Genomic DNA, 27,553 nt, shown 5'->3' with positions numbered 1-27,553 from the left:
GTCTCCTCAGAAGAGACCCAGAATTCACAGAAGCCCTTTGTGTTAGGGGCACAGAGTGTTGTCTGACTCTTTGATCGTTATCACAACTTTGCTTACCCAGATTGATATGGCGATTCCCTTGTGAAAAACTATTGCACAGGTTTGAATAGTAATGTACATGAGCAGTTTAAACCTCATTTACCAGACCTTTCATTATAGAAATGAGTCTTTCTACTTTTGCAGAATAAAATATCCGTAGGTGTCCAACTTCCACTCCCTTGCCCCCAAGATTTTTATCTTACATTTAAGGCCTCTGGATTTCCAAGATCTTGCTGTTGCTTAGTCGCTTAGTCACGTCTGACTCTGTGAACCCGTGGACTGTAGCCCGCCAGGCTCCTCTGTCCCTAGGATTCTCCAGGCAAGAATACTGGAGTGGGCTGCTGTTTCCTTCTCTAGAGCATCTTCCCAACCCAGGGTCAAACCTGCATCTCCCGCACTGACGAGAGGATTCTTTATCCCTGAGCCACCTGGGAAATCCTATTCTAAGATCTTGTGCCACGTGCTCAGTCACTCAGTTGTGTCTGACTCTTTGTGACCCCAGGGACTATAGCCCAGCAGGCTCTTCTGTACATAGAATTTTCCAGGCAAGACTGCTGGAGTGGGTTGCCATTTCCTAGTCCAATGGCTTGGCTTTCCTGTTGGTAAAAGATGCAGGAATCCTATGTGGCTGGAGCCCCACACCTTGATAAAACTGAGAACGCAGGAGCTGTGACAAGGATGGTATTGGCCCCTCTTGGGCCCCTCAATTGAGAGCTACCCTTTCCTTTGGCTCGAGGAGACTCCAATATTCTCTCCAGGGTCCTTCTTCCTCACCCCATCGTGGCCTACCTCAAGGGACTCAGAGCCTGAGTTTGGGGCTGTGCATTAATGCATGCAGGGTGGCCCACGGGGAGGTGGCTAAGATCTTAGTTCCTTGATAAATCAGACAACAATGTAGCTTCTGTGAAAACATACTGAATGAGTTTGGTTTTCTAATCTACTACTCAGAGCATCTGAGTCTTTCCCTCTCCCGCCTTACCGAGAACATCACTGGTGGCCATAATATCGCATGTGTACATCGCTGCCATCAGTCGCTGTGGCTTCACTTGCAGTGCGTAGCGACAGGCTTCCTTCATGGTGGCTATGAGCTGTCCTGAGAAGGGCCCGTAGCAGTCAGTGAGTGGAGACTCTCCTCTCTGGGAAGCCCTTTTCTCAAAGGGCTCAGAGCCATCGTCTTGCAGCTTCTGCTGTTCGTCTCCACCTGAGCGGGTGTCACCTTCCCCCTGTCCCTCCTTCGCCAGATCACCCGGTTCTTGATTCTGTTTATTACTTTCTGTCTGTTCTTCAAACTTACTCAGGTCCCATTTTTCCAGGACAAAACACACACCCATGAGTGGCTCCTCGCACATGGGGCCGGAGAGGGTGGCTAGCTGGAAGCCGCTCACAATGCTGTTGCCCAGGTCTCGGTACCGACTGGCTACTTTTGAAGCTTTGCCATCGAGGCCTGTCCACACTGAATTCTGAAAATCCTCACTTTTATTTACTAGTATGTTGGGCCCACATTTTCTTGGGCCAAATGACCAGATTTGGTCCACCGTGTTCCTCCACTTCCTCCCGGTGAGGTGGTGCTCAAGCTTCCCTTTGAATTCCCAGATTTTCTCTTGGGTCTTCTGATGGATCATCTGAGAATTATTTTTGCCCTCATTTAGAGAGGATGTTAACTGCTCCATAGAACGAATCAGGTCACTGCTTTCTTCTAGAATCTGAGTGACCTCCTCTGGGAGCGGCAGGGCTCGGACACTGAGTGTGGCAAGTTTGTTGGGAGTCGTCATGGTGATGAGCCCATCGGAGTCAACCTGGATTCCTTCAGGGATTTTGCTCTGATCCTCCTTTGTTTGGTGGATGACCGCAACTTTCTGTTGTTTGCCAATTTCTTCATTGACCATGTCGACTTTCGGGGGTTTTGTGACTGTTTCTCTGAACGGAATGATGGGTTCAGATACACTGATTTGAATCTTTGCAAACCTACAAAGTTGAGAGGAATAATACAAGGTTATCATTAAAATGGCATCAGAACTCCCATGGAGCAATATTACATAATAAATATTCTGCAAAAATGCAGATATATAAAAATTATTTCACTAGGAAATATTGGTGATTTACAATCTATCAGAATTCAAAAACCACTTTCATTTCAGATTGAAAAGACTACCTCTAGTGGGAAGAGATCTTCAGGGAGTTCCTTGCATATACCAGAATCTTACTGCATTGTTCATTCATTCTCAAAACAAATAAACCATGTATTTAGATAAGCTTGTTTTGAGTGGAGAATAAATGTTTTAATAAGATTGACATATTAATTCTTTAAAATAGTATTTTCCAGTTGAAGAATCTGGATAAGGAAAGCTCAATGATGAAAACTTAATAATAGAGAGGAAAAAAAATTCACAGAACATCAGGATATCCACTAAAATCCTGACAGTGTACTTGGCTTTGATGAGGCTCACGGTGAGGCCAACAAGGTCAAGGAGCTTGTTTAGAGTGACTCTCTCCTAAAGACCTTCTGCAATGATGGGAATGTTCCATACCTGTACTGTGATTACTGAGTACTTGAAATGCAGCTAGTACAACTAGGGAAATCAGGTTTTATTTTTATTTAATTTTAATTACACTTAAATAGCCACACGTAGCTACTGAACATCTGAAACGTGGCTACTGTGACTGAGGGACTGAACTTTCAATCTTATTCAACTTTAATATCTGGCCACTGTATTAGACCACAGAAGTCTTGACCGTAAGTGTGGCATCAAGTTCAGAAAGCCCCTTTTCTCACATGCCATCAAGTTTAGTTTCACACAGCACTTTCTTTCAGATGAGCTGTAAGTTCACCAAGGGCAGATTCTGGAAACTGGCATGGTTTGAGTCTGATGACGATAAAACCAGGCAATCTTTCTTTTTCTCTTATTTTCTGTCTACCTCATTCCCAGGTAATACTAAGGCTTTGGTCTGGTCTACCACCGGCAATGTGGATGGATATATGTATAAATGTACATATGTATGTACATACATAAGCGCATATGTATGTACACATATATACTATGAGATATCTCTGGATCCTGGAATAACGCTTTTTCCCTGGGAAATGTAATTCAATAAGGAAATTAAATACTGAAAGTAAAACGTTTTGAAATGCTTACTTTTGATTCTAGGTTTGTTTTTGCTTTCTACATTTTGTGGGTATAGGCAGGTATTTGGTTTATCTGATTTTATACTTTTTGATAAATTTGAAAATTCAATAAATGGTTTTCTAAAAATCATGTTACCACAAGTGGTTTTAGAATACAGAACCCAAATAGAAACATAAAACGTGGAAGAAAATTAAAATGTTCTGAAAAAATATTCCCTTTCAAGGAAGATTTTGGTCTTGCCAGTGAGTATGTTTACTTTCAAGGATTAGTTTACTTCAATGCTATATATATTGTTGCAGAATATACAACAAGATGGATATCTACCTGATACTTTATTATTACTCTGACACTTGAACATGATGAAGGTGGCAGACACAGACAAAACTGTAGTTCAATCTTACCTAAGAACTGGCACTTGTTTTGAAACATTCACATGCTCTGCACTGCCAGGGTTTAAAGAACCTTTAGCCTGAGATATAAAATTTAAGATAAAATAACAGTGAAAAAAGATGTATATATGTGTGTGTGTGTGTGTTTTCTTCCCACTAATCACTTATTATGTACGAGGCACTGTGGTACATGGTTTACATGTGTGTGTGTGTGTGTTTTCTTCCCACTAATCACTTATTATATACGAGGCACTGTGGTACATGGTTTACATGTGTTACTTAGTAGGTGTATTACTATCCTCATTTTGTAGAGGAGAAAACCAAGTAAGAAAGATCAAGTAATTTCTCCAAAGTCACAGAACAAGTAAGCTGGGTTTCAAGTCTAGGTCTGACCTCAGAATCAGTGTGTTTAGCCATTATGCTATCCGGAAAAACCCAATTAAACAGCATATTAGAGGAATAATTCACTACAATACTAAGTAGTTTTTATTATAGGTTATAACAATTGATTTGTATTAGGACATCTGCTAAAATATCACATTAAAAGTATCTAATAATCTATTCAACTATCTTTACAAATGCTAAATGGCATTCAGTAAAATTTAATATCCATTCCTGGTTTTTTAAAAAGAAAAGCACTTAGAAATTTTAGACATAGGAAAATGTTTTTAAAATTATCATTATTTAGAGAAAACAAGTTCATATACTGAGAACACTCAAGAAAACAGACTGCACAGCTACTGAAACTGTGTGAGTCCATCTATGACACTGTCCCATTTCCTTGTATTATAAGGTCCAAAGGGCTAAAAGTCTCATTAGTCCTAATTTCTAAGGTTTCCAAGAATTCTCCCACAGCCATCACCTGTAAGATTAATTACAATCACTCCACATCATGGAAAGGTTGGTGTGTGTATGGTTGTCATACCGACAAAGTGTCTCAGAGCTAAAGGTTCTTTAAACCCTGGTAGTGCAGAGCATGTGAATGTTTCAAAACAAGTGCCACAGGCTCAGACTACATTAGTAATTTTCCATGGCTTCCTGCCATATCTGAGCATTACTGCCTTGAGAAGTGGATGGTGAGAACTCTGACAGTTTTGCTGGCCAGAAGACCACAGGTAGCCCCCTTGTCTCCCACACCTGTACTAATGCATTCCTGAACATGTGTGTCAAAGTCAAAAGGGCTTATATATTAGAAGGCAGGTTCTGTTGTATGAGAGGTTAAAAAAAAAAACTTTAGAATTTTCTCTATGTTCTTATTCTAACTGCCAACTTTAACAGTCATATCAAATAGTACACAAAGCAAAACTCCACTGATCTATGACTTGTCACAATGTGAACACTCATGTAAACCACTACTCAAGTCAAGAAACACTATTAACCCTCAGAAGGCCCCCTCATGGGTTCTCCCAACCCCACAAATGTAACCACTATCTTGATTTTCACTGTAATCCATTTTAAATTATTTTTTATCACCTAAACATGTAACCCCTATACTACATATGTTCAGTTTGGCCTGCTTCTTGGACTTCATGTAAATAGAATCAAATTTATTTTTTTCAATTGTCTTCTTTTGCTCAATATTATGCTGTGAGATTCATCCGTGTCTGCAGTTAACTTGAAGATTATTCTATAAAATTCCATAATTTTTTTAATCTATTTTGAGTTTTTTTTCAGCTTTTGCCTATTAAAATTTTTATTGCTATGAATATTCTTTTTAAATTTTATTTATTTTTTAATTGAAGGATAATTGTTTTACAATATTGGTTTCATTTCTGCCATACATCAAGCTATGAATGTTCTTGATACATCTGTCCACTGTGTGTTACACATAGATAGAATAGAAACGAGAGTGGATTTGCCAAGCTATAGGAAGTAACTATCTTCTACCTCAGGAGATAACACCAAGTAATTGCTGACTTGAAGTAGAATTCTAAGTACCAAAAAAGTATTATTATTAAAGGCAAGTTAATGATCTGAGAAATGTAAGGTTACTTAACACTGGGTTTTAATTTGGTAGCAAAAAGTGCAAAAAGAAAGAAAATAGTTCAAAAACTCCAAAAAATAACATTTCAATATTATTTAAAAAATAAAATAAAATAAACCCTCTGAGGGACTTTCTTGGTGGTTCAGTGGTTTAGAATCTACCTGCTAATGACACTGGTTTGATCCCTGGTTGGGGAACTAAAACCCCACATGCCCTGTGGCAGCTAAGCCCATCCGCCACAACTATTGAGCCCAGGCAACCTACAGCCTGTGCTCAGCAACAAGGGAAGCCACTGCAATGAGAAACTCGAGCACCATAACTAGAGAGGAGCCCTCGCTCCCACAACTAGAGAAAGCCCGAGCACTGCCAAGAAGACCCAGCACAGCCAAAACTAAGTGTGTAAATAAAATCTCACACACACACACACGTATAGAGAGAAAGAGAGAGAGAGAAAGAGAGAAAGAGAGAGAGAGAGAGAGATACAGAATATAAACCCCAAGTAGGTGGTGCTGCAGAAGCAGCTCTTCTTATTCTACTGTGTTACTAGTAGTAGTAAAGTAGAACTACAATACCACCACCACCTACTACCACTAGTACCATCACCACCAATTTTACTAGGTTGTTTTAAGAACATTGAAAAACAAAAGGAAGGCAGGCCACTATAGGGCCATTCATCAAAGAAAAACAAATGACCAATAAACACATTAAAAAATGTTTCAGTACCATTACTAAGCACAGAAAGTGTATACTAACAGTGAACAAACGTTTGTCTTCCAGACTGATGAGATTTTAAAAAATTATGATATACAGGGCTGCCAAAAGTTTGGGAAAAGGAACACTTTCAAATGCATTTTGCTAGTTACAGTGTAAATTGGTACAGACTTTAATAATAATATGGATCATAAGCCTAAAAAATATGCCAGCAATATAATATGCCACCTTCTGAGTTAGCAGTTGTTAGCAGTTAGCAGTTTATCTGAACCGAATAATCAGAGCTGTATATATAGATATCTGTAGATATTTGAGAATGCATAGAACAGACTAGGGATTTATCAACCCAAATGTAATGGTCATAATTATCTCTGCATGGTAACTGAATGATTCTTTTTATTCTTCTGTATTTTCCTAATTGCTATAATAAACATATATTACCTTTGGAATAAAGAGGAAAAACATAACTCACAAAAAGTTATCTGGGAATAGTTATGCCTATTTTATGACACATATCACTATGATAGAAAAATATTAAGATTTACTGAAGGTTTGTATTAAAATATTAAGATTTACTGTGGAGATGACATCAATAAGGAAGGAAGTCTATCCTAATTACAGCCTAAGTTCACAAAATATGATTTTGTTTTGCTGCCCTGACATGCTGTGTGTGTATATGCTTAAATACGTATTTATGAAAATATTTTATGACTTACACTAAAAATGCAAAATCATGCAAGCAGAGCAGTGAATACTATTAGTAAAATTAAATCTATGATCCAACAACACAATAAAAATTCATGTTTAAGTTGAGGGCACTTAATTTTTCTCCAACAACAATCAATAATATAAGTTCAAGGGGTTTAGCAAACACTAAAATATCCCATTGATTTGGGGGCTCGATCTTGGTCATCACCTAACCTTTCTTTTAAGTCATCCAGGCAGCGCTGAAGATGGACTTCCCCTGCTGTGACTAAAACGTGCTCTCCTGTTTCCTGAATTAAAATCTGGACACAAGGATCAGCTTGGTTTAACAGCTTCATTCCTTTGACAAGTTGAGGCATTTCACCTAGGTCAACAAAATGAAATACTGATTAAACACAAGGTAACGACTAACATCATCTAAAGACAGCATCCATGGGAAAACTCATGACAGATTCTGAAGGGAAAAGCATAATGTGATGAACTTTTACGATAATGGTTTACTCTGTTTTTCCAAATAATATAGCAATGTGAAGAAAACTATCCTCTAATAATTAATTTGTACAGACAGCTAACATGAGACACATGTCACAAACTTATCATCAAGGCTTCCAATGCTGAGCCATACCTTTTCTTCAAACTCTCAGCAGATATAAATTACCATTATTATACTTGTAAATCATCAAAATATATTACAAATGTATATATACATAGAAATATTAACAGAACTCTCTCCATACAGTACCTATAAAACTATAAAATCAGTATTCTAATTAGTATGAAGAAAACTGAGGTCAGAAAAAAAAAATCATCATCTTCATTTCATCAAAATCTGTGTAACTGGTAAGTGGGACTGTAAAAATTGATATCACGACTTAGTAAAGCCAATGACGCATGTCTTCCATTAGACTGTGTGTAACTTTGTGAGGTGCACTTTTCAGTAATAACAGTCACTAAAATCAAGTGCTACAATAAATGGAGCCTAGAAGCAGATCTGTGCAGCTATCTTATAAAGTGTTATGGTAAGGTTTTAAAAAATAATGAAGCCTCATTGTGGAAGGCAGACTCCAAGATGGCCCCAAGTCACCCTCGTCTTCTGCTAGTCACACTCCAGCAGTCCTCTCCCACAGGGAACCCGGCTGGCCCGTCGGACCAACACAATACTGCAGAACTGGTACATGACTCCTAAGGCAGATCACAGAAGGCTTCTGCTTTAGTGTCCTGAACTCCTGGCGAAAGCCAGTCACCACTCTGCACTCCAGGATCACCAAGCAGCCGTGAGGAGAGGTCCCTGTGGAGGAGCCCAGGTCCCCAGTGAGCACCGACTTGTGAGGCCCTGTGAATGAACCACCTTTCAAGTCCAGGTACACCTTCAGATGGCTGCGGCCTGTGGTCACACACAACTACAACTGCATAAGACCCCCTAACTGAACCCTTCCAGAACTCCTGACCAGAAGAACTGTCAAAATAATAAAGGAGTAGAAGACTTTTGAGAGTCTCTTGGACTGCAAGGAGCTCCAACCAGTCCATTCTGAAGGAGATCAACCCTGGGATTTCTTTGGAAGGAATGATGCTAAAGCTGAAACTCCAGTACTTTGGCCATCTCATGCGAAGAGCTGACTCATTGGAAAAGACTCTGATGCTGGGAGGGATTGGGGGCAGGAGGAGAAGGGGACGACAGAGGATGAGATGGTTGGATGGCATCACGGACTCGATGGACTTGAGTCTGAGTGAACTCCGGGAGATGGTGATGGACAGGGACGCCTGGTGTGCTGCGATTCATGGGGTCGTGTTCTCTCAAGTCACCAAATTTTGGAGCAACATGTTAGGCACTCCTAGGTAACTAACAGAATTATAAACCACAATTACAAATGATTGGGCTGGCCAAAAAGTTCATTTGGGGTTCCCTGTACCATCATACACATCTATTAAGGGTCTCCAGGATCCTCAGTAGCTAGGATATGTCTCAAAACCTGGGGCAGAGATAAGCTTTCTGAAGGCCCGGCTCTGAGGAGAGAGGAGATATACAGATGCAGGGGCAGTGAGGCTACTACACACGCCAACAGAAATCTGTGTTTGTGAACAAATGACACATTTGCTCTCTGGTTCCCCTAGAGCAGTCTGGAAGACACTTCACTGGCTACTCCTGAAAACTGGGAACAGCAGAGTCGTGGGGAACAGGGGGTGAGTGACAGTCACAGGAAGTAAAGTACAAGAGTCAGTGAGGATTGGCCAGGCACATGGTAGGAACCGAAGACTAAGTATTAGTTATTAATACTATAGGGCCTGGTGTGTGTGTCACACAGCCAGACAGAACAGGGAAGGGAGTGCTTTCCAAACACAAAGGGAATGCCAGATGATCTAGCACACCCATGGGGGAGCAGATGTGAATTCTGAATCAAGCAGTCTTGTATAAGATTCTAAAGAACGAGTCACATAAAACATGAGCTTTGCTGAGACATGACCCTGTGCCAGGGTTCTGGGGGATGCAAAGATGACCGTGTTTCTGCCATAAAGAAGAAGATAAAGTCTCCCTGGATAGCAAAGGTGCCTAAAGATGCCAGGTTCCTAAGATAGAGGTTAGATTCCCCAGGAAATGGTGGTGGTCTGTATGGCCTATGGCTGTGTAAGTTATATACCCCTCTTATGTACCTCCAGGAAAATTCACAGTCTACTACTGAAACAAACCAGGAGAAACCGAGCATTAAATGCATGCATTAAAAAAATGTAATGAACATCACATGCTTTTAAAAACAAGGTCATCTTACTTGGGTGTTTCGGTTCAATAGCAACCCTCACAATAGGGGTGGCTTCGAAGTTGAGAGGTATGAACGGGGGGCAGGATGGTGAGGTACACAGTGTGGCCGACTTCAGCACGAAGTCCTGAAGGCCTCCAATTCCTGCAAGGAGGAAAAGACCCATGGAGTCAATAAAAGAAGACAAATTCTGAATTTATGTTAGAAAAATAATGTCAACCCAGTATATATGTCACAGATAAAAAAACACTTAAGAAATCAGGCTAAAACATACCTACTTTGACCACAGCAGTGATCCTGTCCAGATATGTATGTTTGAAGACATCAATTACTTTTTAAATTGGAACTCTAAAATTTTTAAATACATTAATTTGATGAAGATGAGTCTCTACTGAAATAATCTCTTTTGCCAAATCGGCTTCCATGTGGGTAAACAGAATTTTAGAGACTTTCAGACGAGAGTATCAGTTACCCCCCACCCCACCCCACCCCTCTCCTGCCCTGATCCACTTCAGGCTCCCCGCTGGGGGTTGCACAAGCTTCTAGAGCAGGGGTTTCCACCCTCTGGGCTGCATACTGGTATCTCCTGTCAGATCGGGTGGTGGCATCAGACTAGAAACAAAGTGCACAATAAACATAATGTACTTGAATCATCCTGAAATCATCCCCAGACCCCCAAGTCTATGAAAAAACTGTCTTCCATGACACTGGTCCCTGGTGCCAAAAAGGTTGGGGACCCCTGCTCTAGGGGATACATATTTGTCTTTGAACGGATAGGAACAGAGAGAATGCCTCCAAAAGTGAGATGAAGGGGTCATACTGAACCTCACATCCAGAGTAAGAGCAGACAACACTTTAGAACAAATTAAGAAACACATGGGCTTCCCTGATAGCTCAGCTGGTAGAGAATCCACCTGCAACGTGGGAAGATCTGCTGGAGAAGGGATAGGCTACCCACTCCAGTATTCTTGGGCTTCCCTTGTGGTTCAGCTGGTAAAGAATCCATCTGCAATGCGGAAGACCTGGGTTCAATCCCTGGGTTGGGAAGATCCCCTGGAGAAGGGAAAGGCTACCCACTCCAGTATTCTCGCCTGGAGAATTCCATGGACTGTATAGTCCATGGGGTAGCAAAGAGTCAGACACGACTGAACAACTTTCACTTTCACTTTAAGAATCATATAGAAGGGCCATTTTTGTGCTTTTGGTTTCAGTTCAGTTCAGTTCAGTCACTCAGTCACGTCCGACTCTTTGCGACCCCATGAATCGCAGCACACCAGGCCTCTCTGTCCATGCTGCTAAGTCACTTCAGTCATGTCTGACTCTGTGCAATCCCACAGACGGCAGCCCAAGAGGCTCCCCCGTCCCTGGGATTCTCCAAGCAAGAACACTGGAGTGGGTTGCCATTTCCTTCTCCAATGCATGAAAGTGAAAAGTGAAAGTGAAGTCGGTCAGTTGTGTCCAACTCTTAGTGACCCCATGGTCTGCAGCCTACCAGGCTCCTCCGTCCATGGGATTTTCCAGGCAGAGTACTGGAGTGGGGTGCCACTGCCTTCTCCCTCCTGTCCATAAGGTAAACATTAAAGAGGGCATGGAAGGAGAGGCCACCTGTTTTAGGAGAAAGTGACACAGGTGAAAGGGGCAGGGATATTCAAGCAGCATTCTGCTTCTCCATCTCCAGTTTAGAGACAAGTATGGAAAGCAAACAGCTCTGCTGCTGTTGGCTGACAAATGGATGTAAAGGTACAGGGTGCTGGGGAGCCACACTATGAACCACCCGTCCTGGAGGAGGGAACTGAAGCAGAGCTTTCTGACATACAAGCCCAGAAGGTGGCAGAGGTCCCTGAGTCTGATCACACAGGGTGAAAAGCCCCCTCCAGCTGCCCCTCCTGAAAGTCTCCAGGCATCACTCTCCCCACTTCATTACAGGGTCACTCCAGCTATAGGAACACCTTCTTCACATTGGGCTGGAACAGGTCTCCCCCATCTCTACACACTGTTCTGAGTTCCATTCCTCAAAGGTCCACAGAAAACGTGCTTCTTCCACTTTTACCAACTACCCTTGTGTTTCAGAGGCATCTGTCAGGCCCTTTTAATCCCTTTCTGTCTCACACTAAACCTCATTAGGTCCTTTGACTTTAACTCATGACATGACTGCCAGAACTTTCCTGTGCAGGGGACCCTCTTCAGACTGATGTCTCCAAGGTGCCGCCAGTTCATTTCCTTGGTCAAGGTCTACACTTCTTACTGCTGTGCATCTTGGCCCAGCACACAGAGACATCTATGCCTGGCCATGGCTTCCTGTTAACGTCCCTCACATACCATGGCAGACCTGGGTCTGCCCTAATCTCCATCAAGTCTACTAGAAATAACATCTGCCATGAATACAGGGGGTGAGGACAACCTCACAGTAAATACTCCCCCTCAAACCTCATCCATCCTGCTCTGACCTCTGGCGAGCAGGCGCTTCCTTCCTGCTCAGATAGCACATGGTTTCAAGGAAAAGATAAATGCTAGTCTCTCCTCTGTGTCACCAGGGAAGCAGGCTGCAGATGGTCACTATATTCTGAACACTGTCTCTGTAAAACCTTCTGGTTTACATTTTTTGCTGTTCTTGCTACTTAGATATGCTCAGATTTGTGAACGTGATTGCAACTCCCCTAAAAACAGAAAAACAAAAAGTCAATACTACAGTATTCCTAGTCAAGATTAAGATTTTAAGAAAAAGATTATGCTCCAATGACAGTCACTGGAGTTATTTGGGTGAATCACAATAAAACTCACTTGGAGAATTTCTTGTTGCACTGTCAGATAATTATTAAGTATAGAACTTTATACAAAACACATTTTAAAACAAGCTTTCTGTTTTAAAAATGATGCCATCAGATACAATTAAAAAAAAACAAAAAACAGGGACTTCCCTGGTGGTCCAGTGGCTAATACTTTTTGCTCTCATTGCAGGGAGTCAGGGTTTGATCCCTGGTCAGGGAACTAGATCCCACAAGCTGCAACTACGAATTTGCATGATGCAACTAAAGATCACACATGCCACAACTAAGAGCCAGTGCAGCCAAATAAATAAATAAAAATTGAAAAAAATAAATAAAACAAACCACCATATCCCCATGTAATACCATTCTAATATTGTCACTATATTCATTTGATATATTTCCCTTTTTAGTCCTTCCTCTATTGGCACACATAATTTTACTGTTATAATCTCCATATAGCATCACTGACTCAATGGACATGAATTTGAGCAAACTCTGGGATGCCTGACATGCTGTAGTTCATGGGGTCACAAAGAGTTGGACATGACTTAGTGATTGAACAACAACAAAATTTCCATATAATTCTGTGCCTTTTTTTCCCCCCCTATTTAAGTCATGGGATTTTCACTTCACTTGTTTAAATCACAACTGTATCAGTTAAGGAGGAATGATTCCTTCACATACAGTACACCTGCTCAAGCATTTTTCAACTGCGATCAGGGCTGAAGGACATGTTCCCTTCAGGGAATTATTTTAGAATTTCTGGAATAGGAGAATTGATAGGCCAGAAAAAAAATATGTAAAATTAGCATTGCATGAATTTGTTTCAAGGATTAAAGAGGATGCAAAGTTTTTTCCATGCATATTTCTAAAAAAGCATATGATTTAAAGAAAAGAAAGAAAAAACAGGCTGAGGAATATGAAGCAAACAGAATTTACTAAACAGCAAGAATTCTAGCTTGTTTTCATACAAACGCCAGTAACTTTTGTCTGACTGTAGATGAAGGATCCAAGTCCTCGCTGGTCCCAATTCTCCTGTATATAACAAGGAATATTAGCTATTTTGGGAGCGTGAACTCTGGCTTGGGCTTCCCAAGTAGCTCAGCGGTGAACACTCTGCTTGCCAATGCAGGAGATGCAACAGGCACCACTTCAGTCCCTGGGTGGGAAGATCCCCTGGATGAGGAAGTGGTATCCCAACCCAGTATTCTTGCCTGGGAAATCCTACGGGCAGAGGAGCCAACTGGGTTACAGTCCATGGGGCTGCAAAGAATCGGACACTCTAGCTCACAGGCCGGGGTGACACCCGAGTAAACACCGAGTTCTCCCACTGGGCACACTGGCCCTTAGCACAATGTATACCATACCCTTCAAATGCTTCTTAATCAAAAATCAGCATTTTTGCAAACACTGTCAGACCAAAAGTTTTTTCCAGGCTGTCTCTGTTTCCTGTTACTAATGATTCCATTTTTAGTTTTTTTGAGAAACTACTATACTGTTGTCCAGTGGCTGTACCAATTCACATTCACACCAACAGTGTAGAAGGGTTCCCTTTTCTCCACATCCTCACCAGTATTTGTTATCTGTGTTGTTTTTGATGATGGCCATTCTGACAGGTGTGAGGTGGTGTCTCATCATGCTTCTGATTTGTACTTCCCTGATAGTTAGCAATGCTGAGCATCTTTTCAAGGGTCTGTTGGCCATCTGTTTCCCCTTTGGAAAAATATCTATTTAATTCTTTGGCCATGTTTTTAGTCAGATTGATTTTTTTTATGTTGAGTTATACTAGCTGTTTATATATGTTGGCTATTAGCCCCTTATTGGTCATATCTTTCGCATGTAATGATATGCAAAAAGATATTTCAAATAAAAAGTAAATGTGTTATTTACAGTAGCCAAGATTTGGAAGCATATCTTGGCTATGAATGGATAAAGACTGTATGTATACAATGGAATACTACTAAGCCATAAAAAAGAATGAAAATATTGCCATTTGCAGCAACATGGAAGCACTCGATGGGCATTATGCTAACTGAAATAAGTCAGAGAAAGACAAATACTGTATGATATCACTTACTCTTGGAATCTAAAAAGTACAACAAACAAAGAAGCAGACTCCCTGATATGGAGAACAAATTAGTGACTCCCAGTGGGGAGGGACGAGGGCAATACAGAGGAGGGGGAGGCCAAGGCACAAAATTACTGCGTGTACAATAGGCCTAAGGATGTACTATACCATAGGGGGAGTAGAGTCAATATGTTATAATAACTGTAAATGGAAAGTAACCTTTAATATTTGTATATAAACTGTTAAAAGTATTCCATAAACAAGCAACATGAAGGGGCACAGCTTTTATGATCTGAGACTGGAAATACTGTGTGGGGCTGGAGAGACGGATGGGCCTTTTGTCAACAACTGTTTTCCTTTAACGAACCCCTGCTGCACAGGTTCAATCAGTCGAAAATGAGGTCACACTGGCAGCAGGAACTGGTGAAGTCACTACTGAGTTCTAACACCGCTTCGTGGGGACGAGACTGCGAGCTGTCTGGACAGAGGACGGCATTACTATCTTTAGCAAAGTTTAGATGTGTAAAGTGGTCTTTCATTGCCGGTATAAAAATATTTTTGGAATTGAAAAAAAAAAAAAGAAGAACTTTGTGGTAAAACATGTTAGGGCTCTAGACAGAATATGGTCACCTAATCTCCAAAGTTTTATTTCAGGCCAACTTGAACATCACTACACCCAGAACAATCAGCCTGTTCCTCCTAAACTGTTTAATAAGCCCAAGTTAATGGATTTTTTAAAATCTTCACAGTAAATCCAAGGTATGTACCGTGGATGTCTATAGAGCCTTAGGCCTATGACAGTAATAAACACTGCTTTAGAAGACACATGAGGGTTCAGACAACTATCACACACAAAAAAATGTCTTTTCTAAAGTACAGGTTCGAAGAGTAGTTGTTGAGAACCCAGAAAACCTTCGTTCTGGTCCTTCTGTCTTTGAATACCAAGGAAGCCCACATCCTCTGCCTCTCATTTGTGTCTTTATTCTGCACCTTTCCCATCAAACTCGGATTCTACTCTCTGTGAGTCAACTACAAAGGCTACCAGGGGATCCATGTGCTTTATAATCCTTGTCATGGAGGCAGCAGGCAGGCAGCTATGATATAATAAATAAGAAATGGGTCTTTTCCAAGCCTGCTTGCCTAGCATCTCCAGCAAAGACCAATACTGCTAATGTTTTCAAAGGATTATCAAGTCTGTCCATTATGCTAAACACGTTTCTTAAATCAACTGCCCTTTAGCTTCTTGGTGTTAAAGGAGGCCCAAGAGAAAACTCTTGAAAAATGACATCACTGTGTCAGGAATTTTCTTCCTTCTCCTAGGGACAGATGGAGCTCATAACCAGCTAATAACAGTTTTTAAGAAAGTTTCATCAGGATCTGGGGCCTTTTTCTCAACAGAGAGACTACAATAAATGGAAAACCTAACACCTTAAGAATCAAAGCCTTTTTTTTTTTTTTTTTTTAAGAAGTGCTGTGTAGGCTTGCTGTCTTCATCTATACTTGAGAACAGGTGGAAACTTGGTGTCAGGGTCCTGAACCAGGTTAAGGGAGCTATAACTAGGGTTCACTGTGGAGTTTCAATTTGTGCATCAGGATCACTTTCATTTATGCCCCCAACCTCCATTCCTGTGAAACAGAATCACTTGGTAGAGCTGGCTGTCACCAAGGGAATTAACAGAGTTGGAAGGGTCTAGGATTCAACAGGGGAAGAAATTTCATCTTGGACCTGGAGGCAACGCAGAGTACCTGAATGGTGCCGAATGGTATATCTCAAGATGAATGAAAGGGCAGTCAGTATAAAACAGTCTTCTGGTTGTCTCTTGGCATGTGATGTCATGATAAAGAATCTACATGATGCACATGATTAAAATATTTGAAAACGGTTTCCATTAGAACGAAAATAGACGTGAAGGAACCCAGCATATATTAATACAAAAGTGCTGGGATGCGATGGGAACCCAAAGTGGTTTCAGAATACCTGGTGCACAGAACACAGTTGGGGGGTTAGTGAAACAGGAGGCTGAAGGAAAGCAGAGACAGACTGCCAAGAAATGTGGATATCAACTGAGTTTAGACTTTAATGAGCTAGATGAAGCGAGGGTAAGCTGTCAAGTCTTGGTGGTTACTTAGGAATTGGAAAGAAGGGGCAAGGAGAAACGAGGATGAAATCCAGATTCCTAACTTGGAAAACTAAGCAGATGATTACTTAGTCAAAGCATTTCTCAACTCTTGAGGTTCATAACTTTTTCCTACCATTTTTACTAGTTCTTTATGTAATAAACACTTTAACTCATCACATTTTTCCCTTCAGACTACAGTTTCCCTGTTTATTTTGCTTCTATTTTTTCTTTTTAGTATCTTTTTGAGCTTTTTCTATTTGGCATCTAAACTCCAGAGCTTATAAAGTTGTGCTTTCAAAGAACTGAAATTGATTCAATATTTAGTTACTTTTCTAATAACACAGTTTTAAGGGCAGGGGCACAACTGGACACTTCATAAAGTTTCTTCAATGAACAAGTAAACCTGGGGGACTTCCCAGGTGGTCCAGTGGTTAAGACTCTGAGCTTCCACTGCAGGGGGCATGATCCCTGGTCAGGGAACTAAGATCCCCATGCCATGTGTGGCCAAAAAATAGGGGGGGGTGGCGCAGGAATCTGAAGAGGGACAAAGGCAGATGAACAAGCAATTGCAATGTAATGTCGTTAGTGTCACAACAAGAACAATACAAGGTGTGCTTATGTGGGGAGAGAAATTGAGAAGTTACAGATTTCCCAGAGACACTGGCAGTCAGGAGTATTTGAGATAACTCTGAGTGCTGAGTGGGGAAAATGGCAACAGTGGAGGCCCAGGTGAGAACCCAAAGTCATTACCTACAGCTGCAGTGAGGATCAGAAAGCAGGAATGAAGAGACACTGGCACCCCATTCATGCCCGCTTCGCCGAGGGCTCGCAACTGCCATCAATTTTTTTCCCTCAGGCAACACACATTCTTGTTATGTTCGATTTGGAATCAGAAGGACTTGAATTTAATTAAAGCTCTAAGCTTATGCCAGTGACCTGATCATTCTCTAGTTTTAGTTTCCATATATACTTATGGCACATGGTACTTTCGTAGGGTTACCATGAGCCTCAAGTAACTTAAAAGAATAAGAGAGTCCCTGGCACAGAGTCAGCACTCATAAATGGAGGTGGTGGCAGTGGTGGTTATAATGGTCATGGTAGTATCAGCAGCTGTCTTAGTAACAGTTTTGTTAATTAGGATTTTCTGGTGTATTATGAAGAGCATATTTAATTTTTTATATATACCATTAGTTAGTTAACTGTAATGAAGGTTGTAACAACTTCTTGAAAGCCACAAGCTTATAATCATATCCATTTATAAGCTTTGAATCCCATCCCACTGACCTAAATTTATATTTTGTATAGCAACACATGGTTTTAAGTGATGCTCCTTCAAAGATGTGATTCCAATTCAAAGATTTCAATAAAATGGATGAAATGTACAATGTTTAGAATGTAAGGAAAATAAAACGCCTAGTACAATTTTAAACAAAAACAGAAATTCAAGATTTGAAACTGTAACTGTATTTCTTCTAGCTTTAAACTAAAAATATTTCCAATTAAAAACAGGAGGCAGAGACACTTCTGGATGAAATGGCACTTCATCACAAGTATACAAAAGATTCTAACTGAAATGACCTAAGGAAAAAAACAAAGGAAGAACTGAATGACCGCTGAAGCTATAGAGGCCACTTCAAACTGTGAGCCCTTTCTGTTAACTGTAGAGGACATTAAAGAAAAATAACAAGTGTCAGTTCATGACTCAGTTCTTGAGAAATCAACACAACTTAAAAAACAAAAGATTGTATACACAATGTACTAGTGGTGGTCTATTTGATAACAGATCAACAGAAATGAATGAAGAGCCCAGAAACATGTATGTGTGAAAGTGAAAAAGTTAATGAAATGGAAAAAAAAATACAACTGTATCTATACCATATACCATCCGGAAAAATAAATTTCACGTGGACTTGAAAGCACAAGTCAGGATGACATCATAAGACTGCAAAGTCTTACTATATTATAAAATCTATAAAACAAAAATACCATAAACAAAGTAAAAAGTTATAAAATGATGATTTCAATGTCAAGACAAAGGATTAGTAGGCATAACATAAAGAACTAGTACAAATCAATGAAAAGGAAGGCAACCAACAGGAATGTAGGCAAAGAATATAAACAGCTTTAAGAAAAGAGACCAGAAAAGGAAGCTCAAAACACTCAAAAAACATACCAAAAAACTTAATCTCATTAATAGTAAGTTAACGTAAATGAAAACCACGAGATACTATTTGACACCGATACAACTGGTATAAATCTGAAGAATCCACATGCTGGCAAGTATGTGCAGAAAGCATAGGTCTTATGAATTGTAAATGGGAACAAAAATTGCTACAATCATATGAATCAAGTGAGAGAACAAGTTTGTGATGTAATGTTCCGCCAAATACAGTAGATGTGCAACTCACTGGTTTGATTTCTGCTTGTATTTCCCAAATCAGTGGGCGCAGAAGGCTCACTAGTGTACCAGGAACATACCACAAACAGTGGCACAACCCTAGGTGACTTGTAACTGGTGGGAACATTTGTGGTTGGGGCCGACTGCCGGCATTCGTGGGCAGGGCCAAAGATGAGGGCCTTGGAGCATGTGCAAACATCCCACACAAAGAATTTTCCTGAGCAGCGTGGCCTCTGAGTATTCTAGACAAGACTGTTTATAATGATCTAAGTTTAAATTTAACTTCATTTAAAAAACAAGGTACTTCTGGCACAAATGAACACATTTTTGCATTTTCGGGAGTTTTATTCTTTTCACCATGAAAATGAGCCAGTCACTGTTTTAGCAGCAGCCACTTCTGGTTCCGAGTCATCAGCATGGTACGTGAGCATGACGCTGCAGCCACGGCATCACACACACGGTGACTACAAGCATGTGTCTAACTCGATCTGTCATCTAGCATAGTCAGATTGGAATGTTTGTCACTGCAGGGTGAAAGTGAAAGTTGCTCAATCAAGCCTGACTCTTTTTGACCCCACGGACTATACAGTCCATGGAATTCTCCAGGCCAGAATACTGGAGTGGGTAGCTTTTCCCATCTCCAGGGGATCTTCCCAACCCAGGGATCGAACCCAGGTCTCCTGCAGGGCAGATGGATTCTTTATCAACTGAGCAGGTTACTTTATTGTAAAACAACAAAAAAAATTTTTTTTAAACAGTAAGAAAACAACCTTTCTGAGGCTTCAGCACCTTGAATACTTGCATTGTTTGAATTATCACACACCCATAGACCCTGGGATTATGTCGTAAACACATTACATTTGCATTAGTGAATTTAGGTCCTAGAAACCGAAACTGCTCTCACCTCTAGACTGCCAGCCACGGACTTCACTGGAGCCTGGTGTGCGCGGAGGGAGTCTTGGATTCCTACCTGATAGGGAGCTGGAATGTTTCTCGAGGTTAATCAAGGTCCTGAGAGCGGGGCATACGGCAGCCTCAGACTCAAGGCCCTGTTCATTCTCAGTTCCACGGGAAGCCCCTAATCTCTGGTTCCATCCACAGGCTGCCCTGGCATAAGAAGTGAGCCTGTGTTACCTAATGACACCTCTGTGCCCTTTACCATCTATAAAGATTACTTTTTCAGTGGCAAACATTTTCCTCAAAGTCAATTCAGGAATTATGGAATTTAGTGGGGCCTATTGAACCCCACGTGTTGTTGTTTAGTTGCTCAGTCGTGTCTGACTCTTCTGCGACCCCTTGGGTTGCAGCACGCCAGGCTCCTCTGTCCATGGGATTCTCCAGACAAGAATACTGGAGTGGGTTGCCATTTCCTTCTCCAGAGGATCTTCCCGACCCAGGGATGGAACGCACATCTCCTGCACTGGCAGGAGGGCTCTTTACTGCTGAGCCACCAGAGAAGCCCTGATGTCACTGTTAATTTGAGAGTAAGGCTCCAAACAGTTAGGGAAGGAGGAGTATTTCACAGAATTCCTGAGCTTATTAAGACTTATGTCGACAAATTTCTACATTTATAGGTCTGTGCTGAGCACCACGGAGGAGGCAGAGATAAAGCCAACCAAGATCCCACAAATTTCTCTCATTTAATATTATAAGCACTCCTAAAATGTTTTTAAAACTCAGTCACATTACTGCGGATAATTTATTCCAACCCCTGAACCTTGGAGCTGGAGATTTTTGAGACCATTGGCACGTGTCTAAGTCTTGACGCGGCGCAGTTACTGTGGCATGGCACACGTACAACTTACCGGATACCAGAACTCACTGAAGAAATGTAATCCTACGGTGAAAAGGTAACAATGCTAGGATGTTAATAAAATTTTAAGCAAATATAGGTTATTTTAATCCAAGCCAATACTTTTGCCAGTGAATCCATTACTTCTCTGTGAGAAGCAGCTTTCAAAGTGGTTCTGTTATTGTGGCCTGATCACTTCAAAGAAAATGAAGTAAGAATTTTTGATTGAATTTTTAAAAAATGTTAATAGTAGTACAACAAAGCTACAGTAATCAAAACAGTATGGTACTAACAAACACAACACTGTAATACAACTATAGTCCAATAAAAACATAATAAAAATAATAATTAAAAAAAAAACAGGATGGTACTGGCACAAAACATAACATAGATCAATGGAACAAGACAGAAAGCCCAGAGATAAACCACGCTCCTATGGTCCTTAACCTATGACAAAGGAGGTAAGAATACACAATGGAGAAAAAACAGTCTCTTCTATAAGTAGTGCTAAGAAAACTGGACAACTACATGTAAAAGAACGAAGTTAGAATATTCCCTAACATCAAGTGTTAAGTCACTTTAGTTGTGTCTGACTCTTTGTGACCTTATGGACTGTAGCCTGCCATCTCCTCTGTCCATGGGATTCTCCAGGCAAGGATACAGGAGTGGGTTGCCATTTCCTTCTCCAATACCATACACAAAAACTCGAAATGGATTAAAGACCTATTATGTAAGGATGGGCACTAAAAAACTCAGAGGAAAACATAGGCAGAACACTCTTTGATGTGAATTGCAGCAAGATCTTTTTTGATCTACCTCCTAGAGTAGTGAAAATAAAAACAAAAATAAATAAAACGGATCTAATTAAACTGAAAAGCTTTTGCACAAAAAAGGAAACCATAAACATAACAAAAAGACAACCCTCAGAATGGGAGAAAAGATGTGCAAATGAAGCAACTGATGAGGGATTCATCTCCAATGCATACAAACAGCTCGTGCAGCTCAATAACCCAAATAACGCCATGAAAAAATGGCCAGGAAATCTAGACATTTCTTCAAAGAAGATATACAGATGGCCAAAAAGCACATGGAAAGATCCTCAACATCACTAATTATTAGAGAATGCAAATCAAAACTACAATGAGGTATTCCTTAACACCAGTCAGAATGGCTATCATCAAAAAGTCTACAAACAATAAATGCTAGCGAGGGTGTGGGAAAAAGGGAACCCTCCTACACTGTTGGTGAGTATGTAAACTGGTACAGTATGGAGGTTCCTTAAAAAACTAAAAATAGAACTACCATATGACCCAGCAATCCTAGTCCTGGGCATATACCCAGAGAAAATCATAATTTGAAAAAAACACATGTACTCCAATGTTCACTGCAGCACTATTTACAACAGCCAAGACATGGAAGCAACCTAAATGTCCACTGACAGAGGAATGGATAAAGAAGACGTGGTACATATACACAATGGAATATTACTCAGCCAAAATAATACCATTTACAGCAACACAGATGAACCTACTGGTATTGTAAAGAAATCAAAATGCTCTGTAAAGAACAAAGGAATCTATACTAAAGAGCTGGATTAGTGTAGCCTCAGTTAAAAAAACAAGTGAAAATAATTAAAGCAGGATTTTACTCAGAAGATATAAAGAATGCCTACAAATCACTACAAAAAGGCAGACAATCTTTAAAAAAATGTAGGTAAAGACTTAATGACAATTCACAAATGGCAAGAATCAATAGTTAATAAATAAAAAGGAGTTTAATGTCCCTGGTTATCAGGGAAACCAACTACTACTCCACAGACATCAGAGTGGCTCAAACAAGAACAAAACCAAGTGTTGGCAGAGAGATGGAGCAACTGAAACTTGCAGGCGCTCCTGGTGGAACATAAATTTGTACACTCACCAAGCCTCAACGTAAACCTGCCCTATCACAGCAACTTCTCTTCCAACAGACATGTACAAATGTTCAGCAAAAAAACATGCACATGAATATTCAAAGCAACAATACTCCTAACAGACCAACACCGGAAATAAACTACAGTGTCTGCCAACACAAGAGCAGAAAAATGGTGGCAGTCACACAATACAGCTACTAGAACAAACAGGTTACAACCGTGTGCAATGACATGGATGAACCTCACATTCAGAGTGAATGAATACGAAGAGCCCAACCCAAATGCCTTCTCTATAACTCAGCTTGTACAAAGCTTAAAAATGTGTAAAAGTAACCTATGTTAGATGCCAGGGCAGTTGCTGCTCTTTGGGGTGGAGGGTGCAGGTACCAGTGACTGGAAATGCAGGTGGCTTCTGCACTCGGGCAGTGTTCTATTTCCGGGGCTGGATGCTACTGACGCTGGCCTATGTTCAGTTTGTGAAAACCTATCAACCTATGGTTTAAGCTTTGCATTCTTTTCTATATGGCTATTATGCATTAATAAAGTTACTTAACGGTGCAATTTGGCACAAATCACATGGGTATTTAAGGTGCTTCTGAGTCTTTCAGAGACGCCATTAGCTGTAGCTAATAAAGATAAACATTTTTTAGAGTGTTTCAAAAAGAACTGGCAGGAAGAGCCAGCAGGTGGTCTGTCTTGTTTACCGTGTCCTTTCTCCGCACCTCGTCCGAGGACTAATGAAAGGTATCATTCACTTCAGTGTCCTTACATAGGTTCTTCTGAACATGTCTGCCCTTAGCAAATCACTTCTTTATTCAAGTAAGTGCATCCAGGAGGAGACTGGCCACCCTCTGTTGTTCACACTCTGGTTCTTCATTCAGAGGTTGGTCCTTTTACAACATCCACTGGAAGATAATATAAATGGTTTAGAAAACTACTCTTTGGGTTTTGGTCTGTTTCATTTGTTCTTGTTCAGACTCTAAGTTGTGTCCAGCTCTTTGCTACCCCATGGACTGCAGCACACCAGGCTTCCCTGTACTCTATTATCTCTCAGAGTTTGCTCAAACTCACGTCTGTTGAGTTGATGATGCCATCCAACCATCTCATCCTCTGTCGCCCCCTTCACCTCCTGTCCTCAATCTTTCCTAGCATCAGGGTCTTTCCCAAATAACTTGGCTCTTTGCATCAGGTGGCCAGAGTATTGGAGCTTCAGCATCACCATCAGTCCTTCTTGTGAATATTCAGGGTTGACTTCCTTTAGGATTGACTGGTTTGATCTTAAATGAAGTGAAGTCGCTCAGTTGTGTCTGACTCTTTGGAACCCTGTAGACTGTAGCCCACCAGGCTCCTCCGTCCATGGGATTCTCCAGGCAAGAATACTGGAGTGGGTTGCCATTTCCTTCTCTAGGGGATCTTCCCGACCCAGGGATCGAACCCAGGTCTCCCACGTTGCAGGCAGACGCTTTAACCTCTGAGCCACCAGGGAAGCCCCTTGATCTCCTTAATGTCCCTTAATCTCCTTAAAATTCCCTTAAGGGGTGCTGCCTTCTCCAGCACCACACTTTGAAAGCATCAATTCTTCAGAGCCTGGTCTTCTTTATGGTTCAGCTCTCACATCTGTACAAGTTTCAATGGGGGCGGGGGACCAATCCCCAGCAAACACCACATAATTCTCTAAGACTGCCTTTATTTATACATAAAAAACATTCATCACAATACCCAAGAATTTCCAAGTGTCTCATTCCATTTTTACCAGCTACCACTGCTGAAAACTAAGGACCATTAGAGTAAAATAATCTCAGCTCCCACCATCAGAAATGTTCCTTGGGCTCTAAGAAAAACAGAGTAAGTGCTATGAAAAGTAGGTCAGCAAAGTAATGTGAAAGTTGTTTTCAGTTGACTATTTCCATAATATGATCCATGGCGGCCTTGTGTATATTGGTCTCTTCAGCAAATATCCCAGAAATACTGTGAGGTTAAGATGATCATTTCTAACTGACCCCAAATAGGAGTCCCACAATAAGGGTACACCAGGCGGCCCTCCTTGACTCTCCCAAGGCACTTGGCTTTGTTTTCTTGAACAGCCACAGGTGTCCTTCTGATTTATGAACAAGCTCTGTCTCCAGTGAAACCTGTGGCAAACGAAAGAATTCCACCATGACAAAAAAGGCAGAAATGCCAACTCAGCATCTATAAAGCAGCTTTCACAATAGAGACTAATGGGAACCATTGACTCAAGACTTCCCAGACTGTGCCGACTAGGTGGAGCTGGATGACCAATAACCAAATCCCATTGGTGCCCTGGTCCCCACCAGTTCACACAGGATCTTCACCTTCCTGACCATCACCTTCTCTGGGAATCCCAGGGGCTGGTCCTCACAGGCTCATGAGCCCACACCTGCCACAGATACTCAGGCATTTGTGTTCTCACGGTGCAGAAACTCTGAGGGGTCTCCGATGTAGGGGCAATGTTTCCTTTGAATGCCATACACCTTTAGAGGGCAGACAATGCTAGTGACCCAATGTCTTAGAGTCAACTCTTCTGGGCTTTACTCCTGCCTTCGAAGGTCTCCATCATGGGCACCACAAGGCAAATCCAGTGACAGGTGTCATGCCATTCCTCCCTTAGCTACTGGACTATTCTGCCACATCTGATTTCTTGTGCCTTAGGAGCAGTTTCCTTCGAGGAGGTCTCAGTCATTTTCAAGGGCCCTTTCCACTAATACCTTCATATGGCCCTCATCTGCATCCTGGAAGGGGAAGCAGCCCATGCTGAAGCTGATCCTTGGTACTTCAAGTGTGTGAGTTACTACTAATCAAGTTACTATTCTACAGTAAGAAAATGACTTGCAGTATTTGGCTCAGGAGCAGTAGAGAAGGGAGCAGTGACAGTATGGTCACTGAACAGCCCAGGCTGGAAAGCCCTCAGGGAGATGGGAAAGCGGCCAGCTTCCCAGATTGAGTACCAGGTATCAAGTAGGTCGCTGCTTCAAGGAGGATAAAATCTACTCTAGAAGCATCTAACATTTGCACACAACTTCTACAGCTCGCTTGTAAAACATCACTGTCCCTAAATTAAAGACAGAAACATCAAATTTCTACTTCAGCAAGTTTTGGGGCTTCCCAGGTGGCACAGTGGTAAAGAGTGCAGGAGATGCAGGTTCAATCCCTGGGTCAGGAAGATCCCCTGGAGAAGGGAATGGCAACCCAGTCCAGTATTTTTGCTGGGAGAATCCCATGGACAGAGGACCAGGCAGACTACAGTCCATGGGGTCGCAAAGAGTCAGACACGACTGAGCGTCTGAGCATGCACACCTCAGCACTCCCTAGCGCTCCTCCCTTTCAGAGGTGGGGAAACTGAGGGGTACAGAGGGGAGAGACTGATCTCACATCAGTTTCTGGCAGTTCCAAAAAGAGTCCAGTTTTCCTGACTCCCAGGACAGGACTTTTCCTCTGTGCCTCGCTTCATCAGTGAATTGCACAGAAGATGAATCACGTTTTTCCAGCACCAATAAAGAGCCATGATATTTCTGCTCCTTTCCAAAATCCCTAAAATCTCATTCAGATTGCCTGTCCTTCAGTGAAGGAAAAGGAAAAATGATGAATCTGGTAAAGAAGAAGAGAGGAGGAGGAAGAACTGGTGGGGACAAAGAGGCGATGGATCCCTGTGTTCCCACAGAGCTGGTTACAGCAGGGGATAGGAGCACCGTGCAGCAGGGTGGAGGGGATGAGGTGTAATTCCTGAAGACTCCAGGACCTGAGCCCCTGCACTCGCACTGCTGGGGGCACAGGTTCGATCCTTGGTCGGGGAACTAAGCTCCCAGGATGCTGAGAGACACACCCAAAAGACCTAAAAATAAATAGTTTTTAAAAATTGTATTCCTTGTTATTAATACAACACCATTGCCTCTAGTTGTGCTCTTTGGAATAAAACAAGCCTTTAAATACTTTTGAAAGCTAGCTATCACATCTCTTGCAACACTTCTGTTTCCAGAAAACTCCCTAAAGTCTTAAATTTTTTTAAATTTAATTTTGGCTGCACTTGGATCTTGGTTGCTGCGCACAGGCTCTCCCTAGTTTCAGCAAGTGTGTGTCTACTCTCCAGTTGTGATGCACAGGCTTCTCGTCGCCCAGCACAGGCTCTAGGCGCCTAGTCTTCAGCAGTTGCGGCCCACGGGCTCCAGGCACGCGGGCTCAGTAGTGGTGGTGCACGGGCTTGGATGCTCCGTGGCATGTGGGATCTTCCTGGACCAAGGATCAAACCTGTGTCCCCTGTATTGGTAGGCAGAGTCTTATCCCCTGTGCCTCCAGGAAGTCCCCCCTAAAAACTTCTACTCCCTCTGTGCTCCATATATAAATTTAACAAAGTACTACATTTAGGTTGAAAAATAAGCTGCCCACACTGGTGCAATTTCAGGCAGTCAGTCATCTGTGTGAAAAAGGTCTACAGTGTGTGGATGACAAGAGGTGTGCTGCAAGCTAGCAGTCTGAGGTAGCTCCGAGTCCAGTCTGAGGTCTCCTTCATGAAGCCTGGGAACCAGTTCATAAAGTAAAAGGTGCCAGCGGACAGTCACCTGCATGTGAAGGACAAACCGGAGTCCAGCCGGAAATGGCAGGAGAGGATGATTGTGAACCATGCTCTATAGTCATGAAGCATGAGGAGCCAAAATGTGGTCTGAAGTCTGGCTTAGTCACCAGAGCAGTTGGCCTGTGGAGGCAGCAGCAGACCAGCAAGTTGGGGGAAACC

At 41.7% G+C, this 27,553-nt stretch overlaps 1 protein-coding gene across 2 annotated transcripts in view; it reads right to left on the bottom strand.

Annotated features, from left to right (window-relative positions):
• Positions 1-27,553, bottom strand: part of EFL1 (elongation factor like GTPase 1) — a 111,623-nt gene that overhangs the window by 18,956 nt on the left and 65,114 nt on the right. For both annotated transcript variants that reach the window (XM_040257469.1, XM_040257470.1), the window contains exons 16-18: positions 9,761-9,892; positions 7,212-7,359; positions 1,058-2,043 (exon numbers count right to left, since the gene is read on the bottom strand). In XM_040257469.1, the coding sequence (XP_040113403.1) occupies positions 1,058-2,043; positions 7,212-7,359; positions 9,761-9,892 (1,266 nt within the window). The remainder of the gene's footprint in view (positions 1-1,057; positions 2,044-7,211; positions 7,360-9,760; positions 9,893-27,553) is intronic.

Source organism: Oryx dammah, unplaced genomic scaffold (assembly GCF_014754425.2).
Source record: "Oryx dammah isolate SB20612 unplaced genomic scaffold, SCBI_Odam_1.1 HiC_scaffold_16, whole genome shotgun sequence".
NCBI lineage: Eukaryota > Metazoa > Chordata > Mammalia > Artiodactyla > Bovidae > Oryx > Oryx dammah.
Note: the sequence above shows the minus strand (reverse complement) of the source record. Positions and strands in the feature narration are given on the sequence as shown.